Raw genomic sequence first — 25,036 nt, 5'->3', positions numbered from 1 at the left:
TAAAAAGTATCTCATGCCCAGGGTTAAATATGGTGGTGGCTCTTTAATGTTTTGGCTCTGTTTTTCTGCCAGAGGATGTGAACATTTTGTTAGAATGCTTGGGCATCATGAACACCTGATTGCATCTGTCAGAGAGCTTAAAAAGGGCCGTGGTTGGATCTTCCAGCAAGACAATGATCCAAAACATCCAAATCAATATAAAAATGGTTTACTGACCGTAAAATCAAGGTCCTACCATGGCAATTGCAGTCCCCTGACTTGAACCCCATAGAAAACCTGTGGTGTGAACTGAGAGTCCACCCATGTTCTATTCTCTATCATTATAGAAGACTCAGAGCTGTTATCTTGGCAAAGGGAGGTAGCACAAAATATTGACTAAAAGGGTGCCATACTTGTGCCACACACATATATATATATATATATATATATATATATATATATTTTTTTTTTTATAAACCTGTATTGCATGTACAATTGTTGGATATCCATGAAAGCAGAGTATATGTGTATTTTTTGAAGAAAAGATCAAAAGGTTAAACAATAAAGACAATTTTTTACAGCCTACTACCAAAAACAACCAAACGTGCCAATATTAGTGGAGGGCACAGTACTTATATTGCCTCACTGCATTAACCTTTACTACGTTAGCTGGAAGGCTATTTGTTTTGTTTAAAAGCCTTTTTTAACATATACTTTAACAAAATGATAAGTGGGTGATACAGGATTTGGGACAAACCATTCCCTGGTTGAACCCTAATGGAGCCTAGCTAACTGAGCCTACCAAAACTAAGCTTTATATACAGGACCTAGTGCACAGCTCAAAGATGTAAGGCAAGGAGGTGTTTTAGCTGGCCATCCTTGGGTTTGAACCCAGATCAGGATGTCCATATTTATTTAAAACATAAACCTCTGATCCTTCAAACTGTTTTATGAATGCTTGTCTTAGTATTTTTCACCTTACAAATACATTTCCCTCTTCTATACCTCTTCAGTTGGACATTACTGCTATAGCAATGTAAGTAACATTCTAACAACAGTTCAACATATCCTTTTGTACATGATGTAACATTTGAAGACAACTCTATAAAATGTCTTATTACAGATACCATGATGCCCAAGGACATTCTGAAATATTCTTTTCTAAAATATTTGGGTAGTTTTCCAAACATTTTAACACATTTCTGAAGGGAACAAGCGTAAGTTGTTTTCAGTCATAGGCCATATTCCAAACACTTCCTTGTAAATGTTTGCCTTTGTCTCTGGGAGAGCCAATGTGTCCTTTAACTGCTTGAATGTGTCCAACAATGACTTCAACTCTCTATGCAAAGAAGTCTGTTTGAGGCCATCTTTGTGTTTGTTTCCTGGAGATAAGAATATAAGAATTTTACATGACAGAGATCACCAAGGCGTATAAAAACAGCTTCTTTTTTTAAAAAAAAAAAAAGATAGATCGGATTACTGTATAGCATCGTTTTGGCCACAATTTATATTAAAAAAATCTGTAATAGTTTTTGAATTACTGTCAGAAATACTGCATTTCGTCCTGATACATTTAAGAAACCTGTGCATCAATACATAGTGATTATATAATCTCCGAGGAACATCCAGCAAGAACATTAGCATAGCTTTCCAAGTGTTGCCACTTGAACAGCAATAAGGTAAAAAGATTGTTTTGCTGTGAAGTAAAAAAAAAAAAACTCATGTATTTCTGTTAAAACTGGACAGCATGGCTTCTCCATGTCGTAAGGCCTCGAGGGTGGCCGTTTATTTCCAATTCAGATGACATAGACAAAGGTCCCATTTCTTGTCCACGTATACATGTAATCTGCTCCATGGGAACATTATACGTTCAATTTTTCTTCTTTTATCTTTTTTGCTTTGCCGCAAGAGAAGGAAGTTTAACAAGCAATTACATGAAAAATACCATGTCCCGTTACTAAAATATAGTTCAGAAGCACAATGCACAAGAAGCACCTGAGCTGGATGCTACTGTCTCTTGAAGGTTACCGATTTCAAGTTTAACTTTTTAGTTTCAAGTAGAAGCTCTGTTCATTTTTTCTCATTATTGGCAGGTTCCAAAGACAACCCATCAGTCTGTCTGCTTTTGCCCTGTGTTTCCTCTATATATTGCTGTACAGCTTTTAGTACTGCATTTTCCACTAGCCTTTTGCTTAGGCTCACCAATTCTGCATCATCTGGCTCTCTCCCGTTCTTTTGACCTAAATGCCACAACAAAGGAAAGGAATCAGCTGTTACATTGTTGCACAAGACAATTATCATGCATTTTTTTAATGGAGTGCTCTAGCCCTTGTTTTAAAAATTTAATGATTATGCTCCAGAGGATATAACTACATGCAAATATGTGCAAACATTCTTTAATTATTTAACTCCCTAGCTCCCTTTTAAAAGCAAGCAGTATATTGCAGTATGTTTCCTACTAATGCTCAGTAGAACTCCCATTTTTGTCCATTAGAGCAGGGCTGCTGTTGAAATCGATGGGAGTCACAGTAGCCAATTGCATGTATGGCATTTAACCCCTCAATGACAAAGCCCTTACATGTACAGACTCAAGATGCATTGTTTTCAATGGGTTTAGGCACCGCCCATTGTCCTTAAGGGGTTAAACACTGATGTTTTTCTAGCATATATTGCTGCTTAAATTACTTCAATAGGAGTGCACCAACATTTCAGGTTTCCAAATTTGAGTGTGTGGATAGAGGAGGGAGTTGATAGGGCTTACAAGCATGTCCACCCACACACCATAGCCAACAAGCCACCTTATGGCACTCAGCTGCAGAGCGTCATAAGGTGGGCAAGTGGGAGCTATTTAAGTACACATACACTGTTGATTTTACAGTCCCCTAGTCTGGTCAGTGGAGATCAGGACATCTCCCCAGCCTGGCATTGATCCTCAGTACCTGCAGGTCATTGTGGCAGCTTCCCAAGGACAATGGCCCCTAAAAATATGGAGTATCCCATGAAAACCCAAGCTGTTGGGAGGTATGGCAATGCTACTGAGCTTGTCCACAAAGTTTCCATTCTACTGTTTCATAGTTTCATTACAGGCAGCCAAAGGAAAGGGAAAATCGGACAGACAACTTCTTTATAAACTCCAAAAACTAAATATATGTTGCATATGGTAGCTGAGTGGTCCTTTTAAACTTTTATTATGCCCTTATTGTACATACATGGAAGGATTCTACAGAGTGCTCCTATATGAATTTTTCTCTTACCCCAGCCCACAGTTTTTTTGCAGTACAGGAGATGTGTTTGGCACATGATATACTTGCTGCCAGTCAGGTTCTGTCCTTAAGGGGTTAAATAATCACACCTAAAGTACATTTTTAAGGCTGGAGATACACTATATAAGGTGACACATGTCTCCATATAAACAACAACATAATGTTCTCTCACATAAGCATAAGAATAACAATAAATACTATAGTATACATAGCTTTCACAGGTACTATACACTCAGACAATTTTTATGCTAAGAGCATGACATGAAGGTTACATGATAAAGGCTCTGTAATACATTTCATATTTCTCATTTCAGGCTTTGTTTGAATAGTTATGTTCCCATTGTATGCTAAGCAGATACACTGAGAACAGATGCCAGTTCTATTTAGAAGACAGTCTGTCGTGGTTAGAATAAATAGCACAAGGACATAGACAGAACATAGGCAGTGTGTCTGTGTAAAGTTATCCAGTGTCTGGGTTTCTCACTGGAACAGACATCTTGTCCTCATCAGAAAACAGTGTCCTGTTATAATGGTTATTGATCTAGACTTGCCATATTTTAGTGTAATCAAATTAAGATGTCTGGAAAGATCAGGGGAAGCAAAAAATTTATATAGTGAATGGAACACTGTAGAGAATGTGTAACATAAGAAAATTAATGATTAACAGATAACAAAAGGAATTTTGGGACATACTGCCACAGAGAGTAAAATGTGCCTAAAATATGCTCTCAGTATCACCTAGCTCCCCTGCTTCAAACATGAAGAAAGGGTGCTTGGCCATTTACCACTTGTGTTTCAACTACCTGGTTTTACTATACTATAAACCAATCATCCATAACATTGTGACCACTGACAGATGAAGTAAATAACACTGACAATCTAGTTATCATGGCACATGTCAGTGAGTGGGATATATTAGGCAGCAAGTGAACATTTTGTTTTCAAAGTTGATGTGTTAGAAGCAGGAAAAATGGGCAAGCCTAAGGATCTGAGTGACTTTGACAAGGGCCAAATTGTGATGGCTAGATGACTGGATCAGAGCAAAACTACAGTTCTTGTGGGGTGTTCCCAGTCTGCAGTGGTCAGTAACCAGCAAAAGTGGTCCAGGGAAGGAAAAGCCAACAGACAAGCTACTGTAGCTCAAATTGCTGAAAAAGTTACATCGGATATAATGCTATGCACTATGATGCCATGAGCTTTAAAGTAAAAGCAGGGGTATAACTATTAACCATAGGGCCCTAGTACGAAAAATAACCCAGGGCCCCCCAACTTCACCAAGCAAAATGTCTCACAGCGCCACCTTTGTCCTAAACATCTTGTGACTGCCACCTTTGCCCCAAGCAGTTCTTCAGTGCCATCCTATCCTTCAAACAGCTTGCCGGTGCCATATTTGCCCCGAGGTTGCCAGTGCCCCCAAACAGTGTATCTGTGCCATCTTTGCCCCCAAATAACTTGTCTGTGCCTTTCTTTCCCCTTGCTGACACTCCTACAACATACACTCTATGTAAACACACACACAAATTACGCATGCTAACACACACTTACTCATACTCACTAACATACATTAATTCAAACACACACACTTTCATGCCCACACACACTTTCACATAGACATTCATGCTCACATACATACATACCCCTTTCCTGCCTGCACCCGCTTATCTCTCACCTCTCCTGCAGCTTTTTATCCGGCTGCTCGCATATTGTGCAGGCAGCCTCAGTTTCACCACAGGGTCACATAGCTAATTACATGATAGGTGATCAGAAAAGCAAGGCAGCACAGTGCTTAAAAAAGTAAAGAAGCCACATACGATAACAAAACTGCTACAAAACTGGTGGGGATGTCCTGCTGCACAATTGGCTGGTGACCATAGAAATCTTTGATCTTCCCAACCGGCCTACTTGTTAATGGGTTTAGCGGTATTAGTCCAGTAGACACAATGCCAAAAAACTGAGTATTGCAGCATGTAGCGATAACTTTTATATTGGACTAACATTTAAAACTTTAAAAGACAAGCTTTCAAGAGTTAACCTCTTTTCAACAGGTCTGAAGAGTATTGCTTCAGACAAAATTCATGTCTGTATAATAACCAAAAATTGTCTTACTACAAATTAACTCTCAGGCTCAAAAAATTTCAGTACTAGAAAAACTGCAGGCCAATATTGCCTCAGTTAAGCTCGGTGTTCACAATTCCACAATCAGAAAAAGAGTGTGCAAACATGGCATCCAAGTCAGGTGAAAATCACTGCAATAAGAAAACAAAGGCCTGTCTCACATTTGTCAAAAACATCTCGATGTCCCCCAAGACTTTTGGAATAATATTGAGTGGACTGATGTGTCAAAAGTGAAACGTTTTGGAAGACCTAGGCCGCATTACATCTGGAGTAAAACTAACATAGCATTCCACAATAAGAACATCATACCAACAGTCAAACATGGTGGTGGTTGTGTGATGGTGTGGGACTGCTTTGCAGCTTTAGGGTGATTTGGCATAATTGATGGAACCATGAACTTTGTTCTATTAGAAAATCCTGAAGGAATATGCCCGACCATCCGTTTGTGACCTCAAGCTCAGTTGGGTTATGCAGCAGATGAAATTATCATTTAAAAACTACATTTTGTGTTTACTCAAGTTTATCTTATTAAAATTGTATTAAAATTAGTTGGATAATCTGAAAGACTTAAATGTGACAAATAAGCAAAAACAGAATCCGGAAGGGGGCAAAAACGTTTTCACAGCACTGTATTTATCGTTATATAGATACAGAAACATATCATCTCCTGTCATTTAGGTTAATCTCCAGTGGTAACTGACTATTTGGTACTCCTAACCTATTACACCCATTAGTGTGTCTGGACAGAATAGAAAGCAATTATTGAGTAACAGCAATTATAAGATCTATGTGTGGTTTCCAAGTACTCCTAGTGCAGCATACTGACGGTTATACTTATGTTTTAAAGAGGTAGCAGCAACATATCATACAGAATTTTAGATTTGAAGGCTGGATACAATAAATTGCAGTAATGAGCAAGACGACGATAACTTGCATATTATTAGATGTACTATACTTACAAAAGTTCCCATATTTACCGTATTTGCTCTGAAAAATGCTCTGAAAAAAATAATAAAGTCTTATATTTAAGGTTGTCTTCTAATCTGACCTCATATAGAGGTCTGACTACAAGACTAAGATCCAGATCCCCCGCAGCGCTGCAGGGAACCTGGACAACCTCCGCTACTGCTGTCACTTCCACCGGGGCTTCTATGGTGGAGCACCGGAAGGTCATGTGATGCTGGCGCTCAGTCATAGAAGCCCCGGTGGAAGAACTAGCCAGCAGCAGCGGAGGTCTGCATCGCACAAACTTCCACCGGCTGCCCCACTAGACACCAGGGAGTCTGAAGCATGGGTCACAAGTAAAGGGATGCACTGGTAAGGGGGGTTAAGAGTGGCATAGGGGGGTTCAATGGTTTTCTAGAGGCAGAGTGGCATATAGGGGGTTAAAAGGCATATCAGGGAGGCAGAGTGGCATATAGGGGTGTCTAAGGCATATCTGGGGGGTCAAATAGGGGGTTAAAATGCATGTCAGATAGGCAGAGTGGCATCTATGGGTGTATAATGCATTTCTGGGGGAAGAGTGGCATTTAAGGCATATCTGGGGGGGGCAGATGTGCATAACTGGGGCAGAGTGGCAAATAAAAGGAAATACAATTTCTAAATCATTTTTTTGACATATGAAAAACTTGTTTACATGTGAATTAATATTTACTAGTAAAACTTTTTTCCTGTATTAATGTTCACATTTTGGGGGGTCGTCTTGTAATTAAGGTATTTATTGAATGTTTACGTGTAGATTGTTATTATTCACCAACTGAATTACAGTAGGTTTTATTCGTACAGAAGGCACTCAATTTCTTTAAATCATAAAAGCATCCTACAGACAGTAATGTTTGGATAGTCAGTAAAACGCTATGGATAATGAAAAAAAAGTGTTAACAATGAACGACACTTGACTCATAAGCCTGTGCAATTCAGCAAAGAATATGTCAGATTTATTGAACACCAAATCAGCTTTTCTTAAAGTTCAAATAATTTGTAGAAGAGAATGTTAATAACCATGCTTAAGAAGGTAGCTATTTTTGAGCCATTTTTAATTCAACAATTAAGTTTGTATGACAGCTAATTATAGATCCACTGAAGAGTGGTTCTTAGAATTTACATTCAGTGTATATAACTTGATGTTGACAGATACACTTGGAAAACAAGTTCCACTGTATTATGCCACTCTTGTAATTGCATTCAACACCCCCGACAGCAGGCTTCTAATGCCTAGTATCTCTACTTCTGATCTCTTCACATAAGCTGAAAAAAGAGTTCCCCTTTCTGAAGAACATAGAAATAATAACAATGCCCAATCATAACCCCTCATTGGAAGCAGGTTGGAGGTATGGCATTCCTTTAGTGTCAAGTGCTCCTTAATTACTTTGTTCAGCACTTTACTTCTAATACACCACTAATCTAATTCACTGCACAAAAAGAGTACCAGAAAAGCGCAATTAAACCATATGAAAACTATGAATGCAGTGGAGAAACATCTATTTTATCACAGTGTTACAATTAATGTCCCTTTAAGAAAAATGTTTGCACAGCCAATATGACATTAACAAAGAGGCATTGAAGGCATGAGAGAAGATAAGTGCAAGGCTTGCAACAACAAGATTGATAATCTTGCATCTTGTACCAGTTACCTAAATTGTGCCTCATGACAAGTGGCTCTATATTGGCATACCTGAGAGCTTGATACGTTTTAACCACAGTCTCCAGCTATAGCACTGCTTCCCGGGACCTCTGGGTTAGTATCTTCAATCTTATTTACCCTAAGGATCCTTATTCGATTGGGAATACTAATGCTAGTTTATAGTCTTAACTGGGCAACGAAATTAGCAAACAGATTTTGTTTATATGAAAAAAAAGTTCACCACTGCCAAAATTATTGTAAATATAAACATTAGTACCAGAACAATTGGCACTAATACAACTGCAATATTTGAAACAAAATAAAGTCCCACTAAAGTGTGAAATATATCTCAAAAATATATTTCAAAAACTGCTTTTAAGGAAAATGGACCAAAAATTAAGATCAAGGAATCTTGATGTAGTGTTAGATGCTAATTCTAAGTGGTTAATGCCAGGAAATATAAGAAAAAATGCTATAAGAATAATTGTACCTTTCACAATATAACAATTACAGTATAAACGGCGGACACAAATTTTTAATCTGTGCTTGCTAAAAACTGTCAATGTTCACATGCAGAATTTTTTTTTTAAATTTGACACACAAATGAGTGCAAATAAAGATGATGTATCATGTTTTATTTTCAATTCAATTTTAGTACAAACACAGCAGCAATTAATTTATAAACCTCTTTATAAGCATCTAGTTGCTAGGTAGGTTTGTCAGCACACAAGAAGAAAACAATACTGCATTATTGTATTGATTTCCAGTAAAATACAGGGGTATAGAACTAAGAACTAAGATTAAGATCTTAATTAACTGTCTTGATGTGCTGGAAGCTCATGCTAAATCCACTCATTCACTTAATGGCTATAAAAATTTCGTATTTCGTGATGCACTGCTTGTTATTTCCTATTTACTCGTACAGCTGTACAGAATACAATATTGCTATATTAATTAGTAAAAAATAGAATCACACCAAATTACACCCTGCATGGTAAACAAGCTTATACAGTAGATACTGAATAAGCACAGTTAAGGTAGAGTTGTCATCCAAAGAAGCCACTGTCCCTGCAGGTAAATATAACGCATTGTATATACAAGTGTATCAAATACACATATAATACATTTATATTTTATGTGACAGAATGACCTGTCATACAGGGCCCCAAGGTACTCAAGTGATGTCTCCAGCCTGGCTGTAAAATAAAGAACTCAATTGTTTAACTAATCCCATTAAAAGGATTGCTGCCAGGGGAACTGAAGGTTGGGTTGTATACACGTATCTGTTTATCTATGTTAATCTATGATTCACTTATACAAAAAATACATTTTATATTATATGTGCATGCCCAACTGTGCAGGGCCGGATTACCGCAGGGGCCCTGCTGCTTACCTGTGTGTTGCTCGCACACACTGAGTGAGCAATGTCTTCCTAGGGGAAGCAGGAACCCAGCGGAGTCACATGAATTCACGTCACATGACCCTGCTCCATTCCTGCTTCCCCTGGGTGGTACAAGAGAAGTCGTTTGAGCAACACAGAGGGAAGCAGCGGGCCCCATGGAAGTCTGCTAGCGGCACAGAGAGATCTGCAGTTTAGGTAAAGGGGTAAGGGAATGGTGTATGAACAAATATGTGTTATTGAGGGGAGGAATGAGTATATGTGAATAAGTAAATTAATAAGTATCTGTGAATGAGTGAATGAATGAGTATCTGTGAATGAATATCTGAATGAGTGAATGAATGAGTATCTGTGAATGAGTGAATGAATGTTTGTGCATTAATAAATGAATCAATAGGTGCGTGATAGCATGGGTGTGTAATGGGGAAGCATGGCACATGGAGGCTCTCTGAGGCTAAGATGCCACATGGAGGCAGTTTGAGGCTAGGATGCCATGTGGAAGCTGTTTGAGGCTAGGATGCCACGTGGAGGCTGTTTGAGGCTAGGATGCCACGTGGAGGCTGTGTGAGGCTAGGATGCCACGTGGTCGCTGTGTGAGGCTAGGATGCCACATGGAGGCTGTTTGGGGGCAGAGGTGGCAAGTCCTATGCTCCCAATCTGGGTGTTGGGCAGGTCCTGTAGATGCAATCTGGGTCCTAGACTTACATTATACTAAAGGGGGGCAATATGCAAGGGTGTGGGGGATATTAATTCACAAGGGGGTGCTGGCTGGGGGCATCAAATAAATCAATACTAAAGCTGGGGGAAATACACAAGGGTGTGGGAGCATTAGGGTGACAACATCGGCTATGTTTTCCAGGACACACATAATTTTTACATATTGCTGACCAACTCAGATAAATCGCTGCCTTGCTGTATGGGGGATGTGTAGACTCATGGAAGGGAACCAATAAGTTATTTCTTTTACTGCAGTCAGCATTTTATCTGGGCTGGTGGCATCAATACACAAGGGGGCTAGCTGGGACCATTACGTAAATCAATACTAAAAGGAGGGGCAGACTGGGGGCATAAATACTTAGAGTGCTGGCTGTGGGCGATATACAGGGGCAAAAACACAGAAGGGGGTCAATAAGAAAGCAGTGTAAAAAACACTATTTATTGCTGCAGCTTAGCCCGTCCGGATGTGGGTGTCAGTGTGGCAGAGCTTGTTCTGGTGTGTGTCTTTGGGTGTCGGTAGTCCGTAAAGTAGCCGGCCAGAGTTCAAGACCTGTGGCTGGGTAAACCCTGTTTCTAAAGATGGGCAATAAAACCAGGTTTCCCAAATAAGCTCCCTCTCAGTAACCACCTCCGATTGTGACCTACCACGAGCACAGTATAATCCCAAAAGGGTGATGTGGTAGGGCAACGGACATCCATAGCAACTCAGTTCCAAAGTTCGGCGGGCATTCCTGCGGTTCCTAGCTGCCGTGCAGTTCCATGGATTTATGGCTAGGTCCCACTCAGGTGTCAGGCAGGCAAGAAAGGGAGTTAAACGAGCGCAAGGGGAATACTGGGTTTATGAGCCCATAACCCTTGGGAAATCTGATGAATATATTTCTTTGACTAAGGGGGTAAGACATAGGGACGGGGTACAATCCACACAAACAGGAACAAGGCCAGAACACTCTCCGTACAGTCCAGGGCAAAGTAGAGCAGGGGGAACTGAGCAGGTTACGGATATAACATGTGAAAAACAGATGGGACTGTCACAGCTGCCAACTGGAATTCATAGTGCCTACGGGATGCGCACAGACAGCCGGCAGCAGCTGAGGTTGTCTGCGCGCATCGCACAGATGTTCACTGGCTGCCCCACTAGACACCAGGGAGTCTGAAGCATGGGGGACAAGGAGGATCCACGTCCCCTGCAGCGTTGTGGGGGACCTGGATTTTAGTCTCGTAGCCAGGCCTCTATTTGAGGTCTGATTATAAGACGACCTCGAATATAAGACAAGGGATATTTGTATGATAAATGGGTCCTGACCAATCTGCCCTTCTCTTAATGATCAGACTACAAAGACAAAATATATTTTTGTGGATACTGTTTCTGCTTTTTACCAACAATGCTCATTTATAAAATACAGAAAGGGTGAAGGGTACATACACTACCATTCAAAAGTTTGGGGTCACCTAGAATTTTTTTTTTTTTAAAAACGCAAATTTTGTCCATTATAATAACTTTTAAATGTTGTAAATGACTATTGTAGCTGGAAACAGCTGATTTGAATGTAATATTTTCATAGGCGTACAGAACCTTTTATCGGCAACCATCACTCCTGTGTTCCAATTGCACGTTGTGTTCACTAATGTAAGTTAAAGTTTAAAAGGCTAATTGATCATTAGAAAAACCTTTCACAATTATGTTAGCATTGCTACAAATGTACTTGTTTTTTGTGAAAATAATTAAGCTATGAATGGTAGTACTACTAACTACTATTCTGATTTCAAAAGCAATGTATATTCAACAAGGATGCAGAATGAGGGTGAAGCAGCAAGAACTGGATCTCATAACACGGGATTAGAGTTTTTTTTTTTTTTTTTTAGCAATTAACACAATAACATTGCGTGTCAGTATATTTCGCAGCTATTTGACACTGGGGACCATAGCTAAAGAAGAACTAAAATATTTCATGGTGAACAGAATCTTAGGGAAATAAGACCGTACCTAAATATGTTTGTAATGTATTTGTGTCTTTTGTATCATCTAAGACGGAGAATGAAGAGGTGATACTAGGGTTCAAAAGTACTATTAATTAACCATGATAACAGAGTCACAAGTTTTAATCTTGGAATGTTCTTTCCCTAGGGGAGTCACAAGATAAATTTAGCTCTGGCAAAAATATGAAGCCAGAAGGTGCATTCTCTCCATTCCCATCTTAGATTGGAAGTAGAAGAAACAAAAGTTATTTGTTTTTAACTCAAAACAGCAGAAAAACTGACCAAATACACAGCCTAAGCAAAGATTATGATCACTCATATATAAGATACAATAAACACAAAGAAAGTCTTTGGTAAGAAATATTCATCTTTCAGAGCATCATACGAGGCATGTTCTAAGATCCACAATATTTCAACTAATTGTCAATGATAAAACAGATTAAAAATACATATAGTGCTGGCTGTGGGCGATACACAGTTACTAAATGTACTCAATCTGATAAAGCTGCAGCTCTCCTCCTCATCTGTGGTCTGTTTTTGACACTGACTGGCTGCTCTAAGCAGTTAATAGGTGGCAGGAAGGTGCTCCCACTGAAATCAATAGAATCACTTACCCCACAAGCACACGGGGGTCTGAACTAACTCCAGCCCGGAACATTCACTGAGTCAAAGCTGCAGCTGACTGATGTCTTGTATATCATGTTCAAAGATATGTGTTCCCCTGCATGCAAAATAGCTGGAGGATCCTGGAAGGGGCAATTGTTTTTAGGGGATTCTGCAGAACCTCCCCAATGCACTTGCAAAATGAAATAGATTTGTAGGAACATTATTTTTAATGAAATAAAATCTGGAAATGTCAGTGAGAAGTGATTGCAGTTTCATACCTCCCAACATTTCAAAATGTGAAAGAGGGACACTTTTTTTTTTTTTTTTTTTAAATCTCGCAGAACTCACTGATACAAGCAATTGCACTTTACAATGCCGCGTTTGCATCGCCACTGAAAACACGCTTCATTTTTGTTAGCACAGTCATGCATATTAAAACTAACCAACCCATTGAATTGAATTCCCATGAGGCTAAGCCAGACATAATACTTTCATGATGCTGGCTGAGCGTCATGGGAAGTGCAGCAACAGTAAAGCTGCAGATGCTAGCTGGGTACAAAAATTCCCATGATTCTCAGCCAGGTGTCCACCATAATGCTGGCTGGGCTTCATTGGAAGAGCAGTCCACAGCAGAAGATATTTTTTTTAAAATTAAAAGGGTCCCAGGACCCTTACACACACCTGCCCATAAACACACATATACACATACACTGCCTTTACACACACCTGCCAATAAACACACATATACAGTTGGGGGGCATGCAGTTTTTGTGGGTTGGGCAGAGCTGGTGGCAGACATGTATGAAAAAGTAGTCAGGTGGCTCCTGGTATACCAGTCCCAGGCAGGCTGAAGCCTTCTTGCTCAGAGTCAGCACTACCAAGAGGTGCATGCAGCAAAAGCAGTACCAGACATCCTCCAAAATTAAGTCCTGCATCAAGGGTCTGCATGTGCCTGCCCAAGCCCCATATCTTACCACTGCTGCTCCACTATTCCCTTCCTTACTCTGGCTGGTCAATTCTTTTTTTCTCTCCTAATATTGGGAGAAATTCCATATTGTACTATATGGCCGGATGTGCATGTCTGCCAGTGACTGCTCAAAATAAAAAAAAGGACTCCAAATTTCATCTGGACTGAACGGTCGAATAACGAAATGTCTGAAAACAAAAGTGGCACAAACAAAACTGAATTTTTGTCCGAACGATTTTGCTTGCTGTGCACAAGTCTAAAAGGAACACTGTGACGGATCGTCCTGTGCCCCAGACTGGACACATCCGCCCGTCAGCTCCTTCCCTCTCCCAGTCAGCGGACACGCTGTGGCTGTCCGAAGAAAGCAGTCACAGACCAGCACTTCCCTCAATCATGAGACAGAACTTCATGCTTTGAGGTTAAAAACAGAACTCTCTTTATTACAAACACACAGAACTTATATACAATCTCCATTCACTGTGCACCGAACCCAACCCCCAATCCTATCAGCCACATCCCCTCACAAATCCCATCAGCCACATCCCCTCACAAATCCCATCACCCCCATCCCCTCACAAATCCCATCAGCCACATCCCCTCACAAATCCCATCACCCCCATCCCCTCACAAATCCCATCAGTATACAGGGGATGTATCAGGTGAGGGGATTAAGGGATACAATGGGTTCCCCCACCTGTGTTATCCCCCCTGTAGTGCGGGTGCCGTCTGGGCAGACAGGACTGTGCTGGCTGATTAAGAGCCCCAGCCAGATTATAGGATCGTCTCTTTGAAGGCTGGAGCTGCAGCCACATTCAAACCGGCTACACATAAATATAATAATAATAATAACAGTGAAGATCAGACAGGGTTCGTCACATTACTCCCCTCTTGTGCAAACGTCCGGCAGACACAGCCAGATCCCTAACGGATCGGCTTGGGGATGACCGGGCCTCTACTGTCTCTAGTCCTGCGGGGTAGGGAGAGCGGGCGTGCGGCCTCTGGGGCACCCTGGCAGCCCCATGTCAGTCACCCAGGCTCCTAGGCCTGGCCCGTAGTGAAAGGGTAAGAGGCCAGCCCAGAAGCCTCTCCAGTGGGCAGCCCTCTTTAGTCTCCTCTGCAGGCATGGGAGACCTTTCTCCAGGGCTTCCTTTCCCCTCTGGGCCCTCAGCCCAGACTCGGCTCCCTCCCAACCTGATGGAACCCTCCCATGGTTACCCTGACTACGGGCTTGTCCCGTGTCAGCTCCACATTCCCCCACCCAAACAACAAGAGCCCACTCCAAAGCAGCAGCAGTTTCACTTACCCCTACCTGGCTCTCCGAGCTGGGGCTCGTTTTGCCCACTGGACCATGCCGCTGGGGAGGAGTGCCGGTTGCCCTTCCTCCCATAATTGGTGACAGCCGCTGGGGAGGGTCGCCGCCTGCGCCCCCTCCCGGATGCTCGTGCAGGAGAGAGCCAGATAATGGGGGTGTAAGCAGTGCAGGGCAGAGGTCAGTGACTCTCTGCCCCATTGCCAGTGCTTCTGCTGGTGCAGGTAACGGTGCTGGGCAGAGAACAGCGTCACTCTGCCTTGTGGCCAGCTCTTCCGCTGGTGGTTCCCTGCTAACAGGTGGGGACCCTTCGCTGTGGGGCGGGCAGAGGCCAGCAGCACTCTGCCCTGTTGCTGGCGTTTCAGCCAGAGCGAGGATTGCTGGTGCAGGACAGAGGTCAGCGACTCTCTTTCCGGGTGCCAGCACTTCTGGTTGGTCCTCGTTAGCCGGCGGGAACACTGTGCTGGGGGATGAGCAGAGGCCAGCAGCACTCTGCCCCGTGGCCGGCTCTTCTGCCGGTCTGGCATTTTGCTGTGCTGGGCAGAGGATCACGTCGCTCTGCCCTGGTGGGTCCCTGCTAGCAGGCAGGGACCTTTCACTGTGGGTCGAGCAGAGGCCAGCGGCACTCTGCCCCGGTGCCGGCGCTTCAGCCGGAGTAGGAGGGGCGCATGGTCCTGGGCAGAGAACAGCGTCCCTCTGCCCTGTTGCCGGCGTTTCAACCAGAGCGAGGATTGCTGGTGCAGGACAGAAGTCAGCGACTCTCTCTCCGGGTGCCAGCACTTCTGGTTGGTCCTCGTTAGCCAGCGGGAACACTGTGCTGGGGGATGAGCAGAGGCCAGCAGCACTCTGCCCCGTGGCCGGCTCTTCTGCCGGTCTGGCATTTTGCTGTGCTGGGCAGAGGATTGCGTCGCACTGCCCTGGTGGGTCCCTGCTAGCAGGCAGGGACCTTTCACTGTGGGTCGAGCAGAGGCCAGCGGCACTCTGCCCCGGTGCCGGCGCTTCAGCCAGAGTAGGAGGGGCGCATGGTGCTGGGCAGAGAACAGCGTCTCTCTGCCCTGTTGTTGGCGCTTCTGCCGCATCTAGTGGGAACCCATAGACCGCTGCCTCAAATTCCGGCGACTGCATGCGGTCCATAATCGCCCGGAAGACTTCCTCCCAAAAGTGATTGCCCACTTTCACCTCTTCGGGCTCTGGCTGCAATAGCAGGGGCAGAGTGGCTGAACCTTCAAGTCCGGAGGCTTGCCAATTACAGTGAGCGGCCTCCGGAGCTCGCTCTGTGACATCTGTCGGCTCACACTGCAGGGCGTAGCTCCCCTCGAACAGCGCCAAGTATTCTGCCTCGAGGCACCATTCTCTGTCTACTAGTCTCTCAAGGTCTTGGCTGAGTTCACTTGTTGCAGTGGGCGGCAGGGCTCTCCGGCGCTTGTCACTAATGTCCCACCATCGGTCCATGTTGCCATTGCCAAAGACACCCCTTTCCTCAAATGCCTCCCACAACAGGCCAGGCCCGCCAACATCCATCCCTTCCGGAGAATGGGGCTTACTGGATTTTCGCTGCGGGCCTCGGGCTTCCCAGTATATGGCTCGGTACTCCTCTTCGAGCCCAATCTCCTGTCGGACCAGCCTCTCTAGCTCTGCAACCTCACCTGGAGACGCAGGTCCCCCGAACAAGTAGAGCCTCCCATTCACCTGGTCCCTGATTCGTTGTTCTAGGGTGGGCAGATGTGTACCTTGGTGGGCGCTCCACTTTTCTAGGGCCGCTCTCCATCTCATGAGCCGGGCTCGGGTCCGTCTCTCAAACTCCCAAACTGGAGTCTCCGATTCGAGGGTCTCGACTCCCCTCCAAGTCACCCCGCATCCGGGTGACTGTTCAGTCCACTCCATCTGTGGATCCGTTTGGCTCTTCCTGGCCAGGGTATAACTTTGTTCTGCGGCTAGTTGCTTTGGTCCGCTCTGGTCTGGAAGGAGTAGTTCCCACCGCTGCCACCAATGTGACGGATCGTCCTGTGCCCCAGACTGGACACATCCGCCCGTCAGCTCCTTCCCTCTCCCAGTCAGCGGACACGCTGTGGCTGTCCGAAGAAAGCAGTCACAGACCAGCATGAGACAGAATCATGAGACAGAACTTCATGCTTTGAGGTTAAAAACAGAACTCTCTTTATTACAAACACACAGAACTTATATACAATCTCCATTCACTGTGCACCGAACCCAACCCCCAATCCTATCAGCCACATCCCCTCACAAATCCCATCAGCCACATCCCCTCACAAATCCCATCACCCCCATCCCCTCACAAATCCCATCAGCCACATCCCCTCACAAATCCCATCACCCCCATCCCCTCACAAATCCCATCAGTATACAGGGGATGTATCAGGTGAGGGGATTAAGGGATACAATGGGTTCCCCCACCTGTGTTATCCCCCCTGTAGTGCGGGTGCCGTCTGGGCAGACAGGACTGTGCTGGCTGATTAAGAGCCCCAGCCAGATTATAGGATCGTCTCTTTGAAGGCTGGAGCTGCAGCCACATTCAAACCGGCTACACATAAATATAATAATAATAATAACAGTGAAGATCAGACAGGGTTCGTCACAAACACTATAATAATTACAGTGCATATGTGATCCGGAGTGCCCCTGTAATGTCTGTATGTATAAAGAGAAGGGTCAAGTGGTATGTAGCCATGTCAAGATTGAGGGGATTAGAGAAAATGCTTCATCTAAGAAAGAGTTTTTGGACAGAAAAAAATGGATTAGGGAAGGCAAAAGCTGCTAGTCTGGCAGGTGGTTAGCAGCCAAGTACCATTTGCATTCTCAATTACACGGTTACTCTTTAACTTGTTATCTGGCAACAAAAGTCCAATATTCAGGAGGTCATACAATATGAAAGTTCTAAGTTTGGCATTACAATTGCCTTGTTCATAAATGACAACACCAGGAGGAGGTGGAACCAGTGTTTGGGATGCAATGGGGAATGCAATAAATAAAGAAAGTTGGCAGAGCTCACTATCTAGCCCCATCCCCAGACACCTAGGCACAATTATAGCAATACATTTGCAAAACATCAAAGGTATCTGAATATGTCACAACAATTTGTGTTGCTTGTACAGATACTTCCTTTCATTTTTGAACTTCATCTTAATTGATCTGATCTTTAAAATAATTTAACAAAGTGAACAGTAAAGAACATGAGTGATAATAACGAAGATACATGTGCAGAGTGAACAGTCATTATAAGCAGGCCCGGACTGGCCATCGGGCACACCGGGCATTTGCCCGGTGGGCCGGGCTGGATTGACTTAGGGGCTGATGGAGCTGCAGCTCCAGGCTCCTACCTTAAAATAGGCCCAGTCAGGACCGGACTGACTGGGCCTATGCGGCCTCTACGGCCGCATTAACGCAGGGCATAAGGGGCACCTACCCCTTAAGCCCGCCGCAACTGCGACCGGGTCCGCCACTCTAAGGGGCCGGGAAGCCCCCACCAGGGCCGGCCTTACGGGTGTGCGGCCGCACAGGGTTTAAATTAAAACATCGGGGTTTTTTTTACTTTATTTAACATCCTCCATGTTAAATAAAGTTTTTGTTAACTTTATTTAACACGGAGGATGTTAAATAAAGTAAAAAAAAAACCCTGATGTTTTAATTTAAGCCCTGTGCGGCCGCAGACCCCCAAGGCTGGCCCTGGTGGGAGCTTCCCGGCCCCTTAGAGTGGCGGACCCGGTCGCAGTTGCGGCGGGCTTAAGGGGCCCTGCGTTAATGGGGCCGTAGAGGCCGCATAGGCCCACAGGACTGGGCCTATTTTAAGGTAGGGGCCTGGAGCTGCAGCTCCATCAGCCCCTAAGTCAATCCGGCCCTGCCCCGGGCCTGGTCGCAGTTGCTGCTTGCTCCGGCAACAAGGTAAGTAGGGTGAGGGAGGGGGGGTGCAGTGAGAAGGGGCAGAGGGGGGTTAGATAGTGAGAAATGGGGAGAGGGGATACATATTGAGAAGTTTTTGATACAAAGAAAGGTTATGTTACGAAATACCGTAATTGCTTGAATATAAGAAAAGTTTTTTCAGAGCAAATTCTCTGGAAAATACCTCTCATCTTATATTCAAGGTCGTCTTATAATCCGATCTCAAACAGATGTCTGACTATAAGACTAAGATCCAGATCCCCCGCAGCGCTGCAGGATTCCTGGATCCTCCTCTCTGGCAGCCGGTGAACATCCGTGCAAAGCACGCAAACAAACTCTGCTGCTGTCCGACCCTTCCTCCGGGGCATCTATGATGGAGCACAGGTGTGATATGACCTTCCACAGACGTTCACCAGCTGCCCCATCAGACAGCAGGGTGTGTGAAGCACGGGGAACAAGTGTGTGGATGCATTGGTAAGTCTGAGGGGGCATTGTAGCATATCAGGGGGGCAGAGTGGCATATAGAGGGATATAACGCATATCTGGGGGGCAGAGTGGCATATAGAGGGATATAAGGCCTATCTGGGGGGCAGAGTGTCATACATTATATTATTAGATATGAAAAAAATGTTTACATGTGAATTAATATTTACTAGTAAAACTCTTTTTCCTTATATTCAGGCTTTTTCTTTTTCCCCTAAATTAATATTCAAATTTTGGGGGGTCGTCTTATAATTGAGCAAATACGGTATATTTTGTACCCTAGGTAAAAATTCACAGATAACGTATTCTCACTTACAAAAAGTACACATAACCACATATTAAAAAAAGGAAAAGCTACAGTTGTGTGAAAGTAAGTACATCATCTTTCAAGTCTATGTTTTTACATATCAGGGTATAATAACAATCATCTGTTCCGTAGCAGATCTAAAAATTCGTTAAATACAACCTCAGATACACAAACACCGCATACCAATTGTGGTGGTGGACGATGATGATTTGGGGTTGTTTTGCAGCCACAGGACTTGGAAACCTTGCAGTCATTGGGTCGACCATGAACTCCTCTGTATTCCAAAGTATTCTAGGACAATGATCCCAAGCACATCAGTAAATTTACAACATAATGGCTGAAATGCTGTGGCTGGACCTTAAGAGAGCTGTGTATAAACTAATGCCCGCAAACCTCAATGAACTGAAGCAACGTCATAAAGAAGAGGAGGTCAAAATTCCTCTACAACAATGTGAGAAACTGATAAAGTCATACAGAAAATGATTACTTCATGTTACTGATGTTTAAGGTGATTCTACAAGCTATGGAATTCTAAGGTGCCCTTTTTTTTGCACACATGACTTCTCCATTTTGGCTTTATTTTCGTTGAATAAATCATGACATTGTGTAAAATGTTATGTGTTATTCATCTGAGGTTGTATGTATCTAATTTTAAAACCTGCACAGAAGGAACAGATTAATGTTATGATGTCCTGGTATGTAAAATCACAGAATTCAAAGTGGATGTACCTTCTTTTTCACACAACTGTAATTCTATTCAGCTTGTTAGCCCATGATTGTTGGATTTACCATCATTTCATATCTTAAAAACTTCCATCTATTTTTGTTCTTGGGGTAAACACAGTTTCATGAACCCTGAGAAAGGTTACAACTAATGAGGCTGAGGGAAATCATACCTCTCTGTAAGGATTAAAGAAAGGCCTTGAACAGAAGATAATTGGCGTAACTTATTGTAGAATACAACAGCCTTTGAACATGAATCTAAATTCAATTCAGTCTTCACAGCAGTAAATACTAAAACGAATATAGAGAAATACAGGGATGGTATTTCCTTTATTTTTCCTTATGTCTCAAATGTATTTAGAATCACGTAAACACATATCTCATAAAAAGTCTTTATTTGCCATACATGGTCTTTTGTCAAACCAGACTTCTATTGGAGAATGAAAACCTGTAGCACTTACCAGACCTCCAATGTCCTCAATTAACATAAATTAAGCATCCAAACAGTGGCAGGTAAGCACTCCAAAATAAATACATTTCTATTAGGAGAGCTTCCTATGCATGTGCACAAGAAATGAAACAGATCCCTGCCCACGGTGTTCACAGAGCCAGCACTGGAGTTGACTGGCTGTAAATATATCCCATGCACGGAGCTCGGCTGAATACTTGTATTGGAAATAGCTAAGGAGCGGGCAAAGGGCCAAATGCATATGGGGGATTCTGCAGAATGCATAGCTATCATATGCATTAAAGTCAGGGCCTCTTAACAGCATTGTAGGCTCTGAGAAAAACAATGCACTGGGGCCCCTACCCCCCCTCAAAAAAAAATTACCGTATTTGCTCGATTATAAGACGACCCCGATTATAAGACGACCCCCCAAATCAAAATATTAATTTAGGAAAAAAACAAAAAGCCTGAATATAAGACGACCCTATAGGAAAAAAGTTTTACCAGTAAATATTAATTCATGTAAATTATTTTTTCATGTTTAATAAAAGCTATGATTGAGAAAAATATATTTTTTAAATTTCCTTTTATTTGCCAACCTGCCCCCCCCAGTTATGCCACTCTGCCCCCAGAAATGCTTTATACCCCCCTATTTGCCACTCTGCCCCATGATATGCCTTATACCCCTATATGCCACTCTGGCATATAGGGGGTTAAAAGGCATATCATGGGGCTGAGTGGCATATAGGGGGTTAAAATGCATTTCTGGAGGTATATAGGCATATCATGGGGCTGAGTGGCATATAGGGGGTTAAAATGCATTTCTGGAGGTCCAGAAATGCATTTTAACCCCCTATATGACACTCAGCCCCATGATATGCCTTTTAACCCAGCATGTACTGGCTGCCTTGGCTTGATAGGAGTGTGATTGCTGTTAGCAGTTTGATATATATATATATATATATATATATATATATATATATATATCAAACTGCTAACAGCAATCACACTCCTATCAAGCCAAGGCAGCCAGTACATGCTGGAACCTGGGGATGATAGTAGTGGGATTACAGCCTCCCTATGCCATGCTACAACCCCCACCCCCCTTACACATCCATGCTATCACACACAAACACATTTAAATACTCATTCATTCCATTAATCACACATACTTCACACATTAAACACACATTAATCACACATACTTACCAAAAAACCCTCCCCCACCCCCTTACCTGAACTGCAGATCTCTCACTCGAAGACTTCTGCAGGGGACCGGCTGTAGAGCAACTTCTCTGGCCCCGCCCCCAGAGGAGGGAGGGGGAGATAGAGCTCTGTGAGGACGCTGCAAGCTTCCTGTCCTCCTGCTTCTAACAGAAGAGACGCTGCTCGCGACCGGTAAGCAGCATGGCCCCAGCAGACATTTTTTGGGGGGTCTGAGAAGACGACCCCGATTATAAGACGAGGGGTATTTTTCAGAGCATTTGCTCTGGAAAAAACCTCGTCTTATAATCGAGCAAATACGGTATGTACACATATATACACATATCCCTTTAAAAACTCATACCCACACACACATACATTGCCCTTATACATGCACAGTAAACTGCCCCAACACACACAGACACATACAGACCCTTAACATACGTCTGCCCATAAACACATATACACATACACTGCACATACAAATGCCTGCCCATACACACACACATATGCACTGCCCTTACACCACACATATGTACATACACTATCCTTACAAATGCCTGCCCATACAGATACTGCCCTGACACACTTCTTCCCATACACACACACATACACCCTACACTGCCCTTACACATGCCTGCCCATACAAACACATATAGGCATAAACAGCTCATATTGACACATATACACTGCCCTTACACACAAATATACAGGGTCACACTTGCCCTTACAACACCCCTTTCTTCCCATCTCTTACCTTTTCTTCTCTTCCGTCTTCCATCTTCAATCCTGTAGTGGGAGGTTGAGGTCTGACCTCCACTTTGGTGCTCCCTAATCACTATGCGCCGGCAAACTGATGCAGAGCGCTGGGATACAACGTCATTATGGAGCACGGAAGCAGAGGTCTGGAGTGACAGACCTTGTTTACCGTGGCTGCTACCAAGACCAGCACTCATGTTGCTTTGGTGCACACTACAATCAGGCACCATGAGCGCTGGTTGAGCGGCAGGGTTGGTTGTGGAGGTTACAATCTCTCCTCTCTCTGCGTAGGCCTGAAGACTGGCTCAGTGGAGATGGCTTCACCGCTTGCTCCCCCTATAGATATGCTACTGTTCTAGGGGTACCAGTAACATGATTCACTAAGAGGCCCCTAGAACCCAGGGCCCCTGGGCAACTGCCCAATGTGCTCATGGGTTAAGACGTCACCGATTAAAGTGCATATGAGGGCAGGGGTGTCCCTTTAGGACAGTGTTAATTATGGAATCTTGCTCCATCCACAATTTGATACAATCTTCCACATCTGTTCTCTCACATCTGTGAACTTGAAACAGCAATGTTCATCACAAGAATAACATTTCACACCGCAGACCACTCACACTTCACACTTACTCAAAGCACAAGTAACTAACACTATCAACATACACAAACATTTTGTACCTCAACACAAGCATAACAAAACATATAACACCAAAGTATGTAACAGTATCATCACTAATAACATAAGCACATTACATGCTGTAACACAAGTGTATAGTAAATTAAAATTTATAGAAACCCACATCCTCCATGGCTTGATGGAACCAAGCAGATGACATTAAGAACACCACTGCTGGGCAGACAGTTGATTCCATGCACCTAATGCTGGATGGCAGGAACCACAAAGACAGCATAATGAGACCTGTGTAAGTTAACAGTATGTTTAACAGCTTGGTATCGAGTGTCTTGCATTTCCTACTTCATGACAGCATAAGATGGGGAAATTATTGTATTTTTGTTTATAAATGAATTCTTAATTTATACTAGCCTGCTAGTTGGCCGCGTAACCCGTGTCAGCTGCCTCTGCTAAAAATCACAGCTAAGATTTTCCTTTATGGCTCAGAAGATGAGTCATGAGATACATGGCATATATCTATTGCTGCAAGGTAACAGAGCTGGATGTGATGTTAACTACCTTTCTATCAATACAAGAAACCTGCATTCAATAATGCACAGCTTTATTAACGCCTTAAGGACAATGGGCGGCCCCTCATCCCATTGAAGCCCATACATGTACGGGCTTTGTCATTAAGGGGCTACATTAATAATAATCTAAACCTATTTAACACTAATTCACCCTTTTCTTAAAGTTAAGTGGGATTCAAGAATGTGTGGTTTGATGTCTTTCAAAGGCTAACGTCTCATCTATGCATTTCCTCAACTAAGTATGTAACACAACCACGTATACAGTTTGCAATGAAGTGACAACTTCTTAGGACACTGGTTAAAATCGCAATTATTAGTGTGGGACTTATTTAACTGATTTCTGCAGCATGTCCTTGAAACATGCCTGGCCACGGGATGCAAAAATCTTGAACTCCTGTACTGGTAATGTAAAGTCCCTAGCTTTGGGTTCAGCAGCTGATGTCAAATTCTACAGCCAGATTAAACTGTTGCTTATTCAACTTTGTATTTGTAAACTCTGAAGAAAAGCCTAAATATTTTACAGGCCCATACTAGGGTCCCATAGACCATTTAATAGTCTTCACAAAGATTTGAGTGAGCAAGTATTCTGCTAAGCTACTCTGCTTCTGAATATTTATTGATTATACCACCAGAAACATATTTATGTAGGCTCTCAACTGAGTTATACTACCAACCACTGATTGTTCCAAGCAGATTGTTAACTTGAGTATTAACACAATTGGCTTTTGAACCAACTGTACAGTCAATGATCTTCTAAGCAGGCAAAAACTTACTGTATTTGCTCGATTATAAGATGACCACGATTATAAGACGACCCCCAACATTTGAATATCAATTTAGAGAAAAAAATGTAAGACCCCCCTATAGTTTTATTAGTAAATATTAATTCACATGTAAACTATTTTTTCATATCTAATAAAAGCTATGATTGAGAAAAATGCATTTTTTGTTATTATTTCCTTTACTTTGCCAACCTGCCCCTGTAGTTAGGCACATCTGCCCCATGGCTTGCTACTCTACCCCCCTGCCTTATACCCTCTATATGCCACTCTTCCCCC

The 25,036-nt window shown here is 43.1% G+C and overlaps 1 protein-coding gene across 2 annotated transcripts in view; it reads right to left on the bottom strand.

Moving 5' to 3' along the window:
• Positions 1 to 936: 936 nt before the first annotated feature.
• Positions 937 to 25,036, bottom strand: part of AKAP7 (A-kinase anchoring protein 7) — a 90,505-nt gene continuing 66,405 nt past the window's right edge. The window contains exon 8 of one of the 2 annotated variants that reach the window (XM_053459252.1): positions 937 to 1,361. In XM_053459252.1, coding sequence (XP_053315227.1) covers positions 1,171 to 1,361 — 191 coding nt within the window. In that variant the 3' untranslated portion in view covers positions 937 to 1,170. Of the gene's footprint in view, positions 1,362 to 1,455; positions 2,220 to 25,036 lie in introns of those variants that run through there. The other variant, XM_053459253.1, reaches the window with a different exon arrangement.

Source organism: Spea bombifrons, chromosome 3 (genome assembly GCF_027358695.1).
Source record: "Spea bombifrons isolate aSpeBom1 chromosome 3, aSpeBom1.2.pri, whole genome shotgun sequence".
Classification (NCBI taxonomy): domain Eukaryota; kingdom Metazoa; phylum Chordata; class Amphibia; order Anura; family Pelobatidae; genus Spea; species Spea bombifrons.
The sequence above is the reverse complement of the archived record's forward strand: the minus strand, read 5'-3'. Positions and strand labels throughout refer to the sequence as shown.